The following is a 7,948-nucleotide window of genomic DNA, read 5'->3' as shown; positions in this document are numbered from 1 at the left end:
CATGCCAAGCTAAGCTTTGAATTTTTTGTAGAGATGGGGTTTCGCCATGTTGGCCAGGCTGGTCTCGAACTCCTGACCTCAAGTGATCCGCCTGCCTCGGCCTCCCAAAGTGTGGGATTACAGGCGTGAGCCTCCACGCCCAGCTGGTTTTCTTTAATTGCCATTAAGTGAAATGTATTATATCCCTTTTAGAGGTAAAGAATTATGGCTCAAATAGATTGAGTGACCTGCTGAAAGATCGCTAGTTAATATTAGAGCCAAGTTTCGGACTCCAGGTTCAGATTTCTTTCCACCACAACGAGACGCTTAGATCTCCAAGGCCCTAGTCTCTTTCCTCAATATCATCTCGTTGAAAGGGGAGGGATTCACCCTGGTTTGCTCCCAGCGTCTAAGGCTCTCTCTGCCTGGCACATGGACAGGAATTTTGTCTATTTTGAGCAGGCACTCAATATATATTATTTATTGACTACAGACGCGCCACATTTTGCCCTGTGACTTTCACCAAGTCGCTGTTCCTTTCTGGATTTCATCTCTATCCCCTGCTCGACCCAGTCTCCACCCCGCGCCTCCTTGGCTCCTCCGGCCACTAGACTGCGCTGTGGTGTTGGACCCCACCCAGCAGACAGCGGCGCCCTTCTTGGCCCGGCTGCGCCTTCGCCAGTCGGAAAGCGGATCGCAACGAACCGGAAGTGCTAAAGCCTCCGAGGCCAAGGCCGCTGCTACTGCCGCTGCTGCTTCTTAGTGCCGCGTTCGCCGCCTGGGTTGTCACCGGCGCCGCCGCCGAGGAAGCCACTGCAACCAGGACCGGAGTGGAGGCGGCGCAGCATGAAGCGGCGCAGGCCCGCTCCATAGCGCACGTCGGGACGGTCCGGGCGGGGCCAGGGGGGAAGGTGCAGTATCCGCCCCCCTCTCCTTCTCCTGCGCCGGCGAGGCCTGGGCCACGGCTCACCAGGCCCTTTCCGCCTCACGGAGGGACTGCTCGGCGCGTTCTCAGGGTCAGCGCGCTTTGCGGTTTACCTGGCGCGCCGCCCTGCCCAGTGCAAAGCCGGTGGTGCCCTCCCCCCCTCCCCCCAACTTGCCGGAAGAGGAAGCCGAGGCTCCGAGATTCCGAGTCAACCACCGTTCACTGGGCGCCCCTTGAGCTCTGGGCGCTGGCCTCCTGACTTCCACGTCCGTTATCTTAATTGAGTCTCGCTGGGGTTGGGAGGCCGGGTACTGTCAGCGCTTACAGATGAGGAAACGGAAGCCCACGGAGGCGAAGGGATTTTCCTTAAGTCCGACTTGGCAGATGGGCTTCGGCCTCAGATTTTCTGGTTTCTCAGCTGGTGGTCTTTTTTCTCTCCTGCCTCATGCTAGGTCGATTCCCTCTCCCTGCTCACTGCCCCCTCCCATTCTGTTCCACCCACTCGCAGCAGGACACTTTCCTTTCCTGCCACACCTGTCTTCTCACACACTTTTCTTCTAAGACTTGGCATTCCTCCCATCTCTCTTCTCAATATTCTCTGCTATGCCTCTCCTCTTGTTCCTCATTCATAGTTTTTCAAGGTCTTTGCCCCCTCTGTGCTATTGAATCTCTCAACTAGGTGTGGACCCTAAAGAATGAGATAGCTAGGCTTCAGTGAGGCTTTAGGTGTTTAAGTGGACGGCTGTTTGGCCCTTGAGTTAAAAATTAAGGAATTTCACTTGAGTGGATCCAAACTCAAGAGTCCTAAAGCTATTTTCTGAGTCAACATGCTCTATTTCTGAGTGAGGGGCTTAGTGCTATGAGGTGTCTTGACATCTTAGTCCATTGTTGCTGTGCTGGCATAACCTCGCTGTTTTTCCTGCACTTGCCACTTAGCTTTTCCCACCCCATCCCTTCATCACCTACTTGGGCTATGGGAGCCCAAAATTAAAACTTATAGAGTAACAGATGTAATAGCAGACCTTCCTTTTTTTTTTTTTCCTAAGCCAGAATTTCAACAAGTTTAATGCTTCTTTTTCCAGAAAAGTTACCTATTTAAATTATTCTCAGAGTAATGCAGCAAGAAAAAAAGCGAAAATGGAATGCACTTAAGATGAATAGAAAATTGTTTATCTCGTGAAAAGTCTTAAGTTATTAAATTCAAGTTAATTCCCTTTCTGCAAAAATGGCCTGTAACTCTTACTGGCTATCCTCCTGAGTTAATTCTATCTCCATCCAGCTTGATATGACATTATTATGTAAAAGAGGAACAGGAATAGGCACATAAAAATAAATTTTATTAATCATATGCCGTTTTTGATGATTTGCAATAGTCACTGAGTAACTTCACATCTGTATGCCTTTTGTAACTTTTTAAAGCCTTTCCATGGTTTTCCTTTGTCTGGACACCAAAGTTTACTATGTTAGGATATTCTTTTGACTATATTGGGCTACACATCTCTGAAATAAAATAATTCTTGAATTCTGATAACATAAAATGCAGATACAAAATAATGTAGGCATTATATATTGCCCCAAAAAATGATATTTCGGTATCAGTTTTAACTACTATTTTGGGGCTTCTCTTTTTGGCCACATATGGTCCATCTTAATGATCAAAGTCTTATCTTATTTCATTATCCTGGTGAGCAGGCTTTGATGGTGAGGAAAGGAAAGATTGCTGTGAGAAGAGCAGGATGAGCAGAGGGATTCTATGCTTGAAGTCGAGTCACTTGAAAAAGATCTCTTTGAATGTGGAAGAGATCTGAGCAGATGAAAATAAAATCAGGTAGGCACCAGGGAAACTACTTAAGTGACGAGGTAGGTGGGGCAGTGAAATATATGCACTGTGCTGAGAAGGTACACTGACCCTATTTTCCTATTTTTGACATTAGAAAATTCAGGTCACCTATTTTGAGAATGTGTTTGTGTATAATCAGGAATTAAGTCATTTACCAAACATCTGCACAAATTACCAATATTATATAATATCAGGTATATTTTAGAAATGCAGGATGGACATTTGCTGTGAACTTACAGAATAGGAGACCATCATTTGGACTGTACAATGTTTGTACATGTACACGCAAGTATGCATGTGTATGCATAGAGTGTCCAGGGCTTAGTACGATTCAGGAATACCAGATAATTTAAATGTAAGCTAATGTACATTTTACATAAGAAAGATGTGACGTGAATGATAACTCAAGAAGCTGGGCATGGCCAGGCGCGGTGACTCACACCTATAATCCCAGCCTGTACAACATAGTGAGACCCCCATCTCTACAAAAAAGTTTTAAAAAATTAGCCAGGCATGGTGATGCATTCCTGTGGTCTTAGCTGCTCAGGAGGCTGAGGCATAAGGATCCTCTGATTCCAGGAGTTCAAGGCTGTACCACTGCACTGCAGCTTGGGCAACAGTGAGACTTGTCTAAAAAAAATAAACTGGACAGTAAGGCTTGGGAGGAGGTCTTTCTGTTGAGCTTCCCTATTCTGTTCCCCAGCCCTATTCTTGCAAGCACTGGTTTGCAGGTGAACTTCCAAACATAACACAAGAGAAGTTGAGAAAAATGAGCCCAATTTGTATAGGTTCTTTTCTCATTTGTCCCTCAGTCCGTTAGATATAAAACTGGGTCCGTTGGCCGGGCACGGTGGCTCCCACCTGTAATCCCAGCACTTTGGGAGGCCAAGGCGGGTGGATCATGAGGTCAGGAGTTCAAGACCAGCCTGGCCAAGATGGTGAAACCCCGTCTCTACTAAAAAATACAAAAATTAACTGGGCACGATGGCGGGTGCCTGTAATCCCAACTACTCGGGAGGCTGAGGCAGGAGAATTGCTTGAACGTGGGAGGCAGAGTTTGCAGTGAGCCGAGATCTCGCACCACTGCACTCTAGCCTGGGTGACAGAGCAAGACTCTGCCTCAAAACAAAACAAAAACAGCAACAACAACAAAACTGGTTCCGTTGACATTTGGTAGAAAGTAGGCCTCCACTAGCTAGCTTTTATTAGGGCAAGTAAACAACATATGATAGTATATAACCACCACAGTTTTAAACTGTCAGTAAATGTCAGTGTGCTGGATACTCCTTGAACTAAATGACTTAATTCCCTGCCAAGCTGTTTTGGATTTTAGTCATTGAAAGTGAATGCTCATTTGTTACAATGATACAAGCATACCTGGTAACTGTCTAATAGGTTTTCTGGGCACTTTGTTACTGTTATATTGAAAATGGTAACATAGGTAACTGTAGCATGAAAAAAGACAAAATAAGCTGCACACACACTTCATTCAGTTCTTTGGCATGCCAGTAACGTGTGCTTAATGGACTAATTCACAATCCATACCTGCTAATAACTTTTAGTCTGTGATAGTTACTATGAATTTATGTTAGCCTTCAAATTTGGGCTTTAAAAAAGATATATTAAATGTACAGCCTTGTATTTATTATTATAGAAGTAGTTAATAATTATGTTAAGTTTGGCTGCATAAATGCAATTTAGTTTATCTCCCAAGTCCACATGTCTTTGACATTTATTAGTTCAAAAAGAGTAGATTGCCCAGAATTTTTATGTTCCTTCTTTTTGGCAGTGTCATGAATAATATATGTTGGAATACACACTGGTTTATGATAACACTTTTTGTTATTTGGTACTTCGCTCATGTTAAATGTTGGAAAAGATAAAGGAGAAATGCAACTTCTGGATTTGTGAAATAAGAATAAACATTAGCAGATGAGATATTAACAAACACTATTTAGGGGTTGAACCGGTAAACCCCAGTTTATACTTTTTATCAAAATACTGTTGGTACAAATATTAAATGCTTTCTGTATCAACTACTTCAGCTAATTAAAGCCACTTTAAGATAGTATCTTTTTTTCCTGCCATTTAATCAGTATATGTTGTATGATTGGTAAGAATAGTCATGTAAGTTTCCTTAAAATACAGAGTCACCACGCTGGGCGCGGTGGCTCATGCCTGTAATCCCAGCACTTTGGGAGGCCGAGGCTGGCGGATCACAAGGTCAGGAGATCAAGACCATCCTGGCTAACACAGTGAAACCCCATCTCTACTAAAAATACAAAAAATTAGCCGGGCGTTGTGGTGCATGCCTGTAATCCCAGCTACTGGGGAGGCTAAGGCAGGAGAATGGCATGAACCTGGGAGGCGGAGCTTGCAAAGAGCCAAGATTGTGCCACCGCACTCCAGTCTGGGTAACAGAGCGAGACTCCGTCTCAAAAAAAAAAAAAAAAATGTAGAGTCACCACAAATGATCATGATAGTGATGTCTAGCAAGAGCAGAAGACTCAGAAATGCATCAGCCAGTTAAGTGTTTTGTTCGGCTTTCCATTTAAAAGGAAACAATATATTATCTTGGGTAAGTACCCTAGGAAGGTTATTACATGCACGTTATTTTTGACAATTTTATTACCGTTCTCATTTGTTGTGGTTATTTCTGTTAGCTGAAAAAAATCCACACTTACCAAATGTGTTACTTTTTAAAATGCAAAACACTTAGCTTCCTTGGCAGAGTTAGCTTCACTATTGACATGCTCTTGGGTGGAGCATAGCAGCCAACTGGCAAATGGCCTGTTTCCTTCCATTGTGGGAAAGAAAAGGGAGTTTTGGCAAGAAATACCTAAGGAGAGCCTTTTATAAAAGCTACCAAAGGGATTTATAGGCACTGTGAAGTAGACCTGACCTCAATTTTTTTTTAATTTCATTTTTAAACTGAACACAGAGAAGGGAGAGCTGTTGCTTTTCTTACTAGGTTTCATTGCAGCTGTGCTAAAAAGCATTTTTTTCTTGCCCTCCCCACTCCCCCGCTTTTTTTTTGACCCTATCAGAGAATCATTCTGATAATAGAAGACAGACCCGTGAACAGCTTCATGTGCCTTGTTTTTCTAGGAAAATGCAACATGGCAGCAGCAATGGAAACAGAACAGCTGGGTGTTGAGATATTTGAAACTGCGGACTGTGAGGAGAATATTGAATCACAGGATCGGCCTAAATTGGAGCCTTTTTATGTTGAGCGGTATTCCTGGAGTCAGCTTAAAAAGCTGCTTGCCGATACCAGAAAATATCATGGCTACATGATGGCTAAGGCACCACATGATTTCATGTTTGTGAAGAGGAATGATCCAGATGGGCCTCATTCAGACAGAATCTATTACCTTGGTGAGTACAAAGTTGTAGTTTCTGAGAGAAAATGATCTCTTAAGTCAAACTTAAAGTCTAGGTATAATTGACACTCAAAAGTTTGATGAATAAATAAATCAGTGACTTTTGGTTTCATTAAAGAAAACCTATAATTTGAAGAATTCGATTTTGTTGTATCGCATTAACTTTATTTTTACTTGTAGGTAACAAGTCATTAATTGATCATGATCGTTTTTCAAAATCGAAGATGCCAGAAATTGCTTCTTCCTAAAGCTAGCTTGAAATGCCTTTCTTTAGATGGTCTGATTAGGAAAACAAACAATAAAACCATTAGTTTGTTCCCACTCAACAGCTGCTGCTTTTGTTTTTTTAATCCAAGGCTGTTTTTGGTCTCTTCTTCCTGAATCCATTCACTCCAGATTTAATGTCTGCCTATATTAAATATGTTAATCTACTGATTTACTTTCTTGTTTGTTAAATTTTTAAAGGTAGGTTCCTTCCCCTCCTCCAAAATTTTTCCAATATAAATTTTATTCGTTTATGTGAATGTGTGTGTATATGTGTTTTATTTATTTGTGTGTGTGTGTGGTGTGTGTATGTATGTGTGTATGGAGATATTAAAGATGACGTCTGCATGAGTTCATGTCATAATTATAGTTTTTTTTTTTTTTTGAGACAGGGTCTCACTCTGTCACCCAGGTTGGAGTGCAGTGGCACACTAATGGCTCACTGCAGCCTTGACCTCCCAGGCTCAAACAGTCCTCCCAAGCTGGGACTACAGGTGCACGCCACCACGGCCAGCTAATGTTTTGTTGTTGTTGTTGTTTTTTTATAGAGATGGAGTTTTGCCATGTTGCTCAAGCTGGGATTCATTTTTTTTTAAAAACTTCGTAACATTCCATTATATAATTGTGCCATATTTTACTTAACCAGAACTCTAATAATGGTCACACGCTGCCACAACCAGCTAATTTTTTGAATTTTTTTGTAGAGATGGAGTTTTGCCATGTTGCTCAGGCTAGGATTCTTTCTTTTTTAACAACTCAGAATATTCCATTATATAATTGTGCCATATTTTACTTAACCAGACCTCCAGTAATGGCATTTAGGTTTTTCTAATCTGTTGTTACAAAAGATGAGGAAGTGAATATCACTGTATTAGATCATTTTGCACATGTATGAATATACCTGTAGAACTAATTCCTAAGAGTGGAAGTACTGGGAAAAAGGGTATATATATTTTGAATTTTGATTGATATTACTGAACTCCCCTTTCAAAGAGGTTATAGAGTGTATACTACCATGACATTATCTCCGATTATCTATTTCTCCATGCATACACCAGTAGTGAGTAATTAAACTTTTTGATCTTTCCCAGTCAGATTAGCGAACAGCAGTTTCTCATTGTTTTTATTTTATTTCTCTTATGAGTGAGGTTGAGCATCATTTCACATGCTTAAAAAGCCGTTTGTGGCTGGGCGCAGTGGCACACACCTGTATTCCCAGCACTTTGGGAGGCTGCGGCTGGCGGATCACTTGAGGTCAGGAGTTTGAGACCAGCCTCACCAACATGGTGAAACCGCGTCTCTACTAAAAATGCAAAAATTAGTCAGGCGTAGTAGTACACACTTGTAATCCCAGCTACTTGGGAGGCTGAGGCAGGAGAATTGCTTGATCCTGGGAGGTGGAGGTTGCAGTGAGCTGAGATGGTGCCACTGCACTCCAGCCTGGATGACAGAGCGAGACTTCGTCTCAAGTAAAGAAAAAAAAAAGCCATTTGTATTTCTTTTCTGTACATTCACAGTCTATAATCTTTGGTTTTTTAATTGGGTTGGGTTTCTTTT

The 7,948-nt window shown here is 42.2% G+C and overlaps 1 protein-coding gene across 35 annotated transcripts in view; it reads left to right on the top strand.

The window, feature by feature from the left end:
- Nucleotides 1-633: 633 nt before the first annotated feature.
- The window catches only part of DPP8 (dipeptidyl peptidase 8), a 75,011-nt gene continuing 67,696 nt past the window's right edge, over nucleotides 634-7,948 (top strand). For 6 of the 35 annotated variants that reach the window (XR_010151750.1, XM_016928381.4, XM_009429372.5 and 3 more), the window contains exons 1-3: nucleotides 660-890; nucleotides 2,597-2,732; nucleotides 5,853-6,122. Coding sequence is in view for 30 of the 35 variants with exons in the window: in XM_016928381.4 (XP_016783870.1) it covers nucleotides 2,696-2,732; nucleotides 5,853-6,122 (307 nt within the window). In the remaining 5 variants the exon portion in view is untranslated. Of the gene's footprint in view, nucleotides 1,357-2,596; nucleotides 2,733-5,852; nucleotides 6,123-7,948 lie in introns of all 35 variants that reach the window. The other 29 variants (XR_010151754.1, XM_063795146.1, XM_063795156.1 and 26 more) reach the window with 21 other exon arrangements.

This window comes from Pan troglodytes, chromosome 16 (genome assembly GCF_028858775.2).
Source record: "Pan troglodytes isolate AG18354 chromosome 16, NHGRI_mPanTro3-v2.0_pri, whole genome shotgun sequence".
NCBI lineage: Eukaryota > Metazoa > Chordata > Mammalia > Primates > Hominidae > Pan > Pan troglodytes.
Note: the sequence above shows the minus strand (reverse complement) of the source record. Positions and strands in the feature narration are given on the sequence as shown.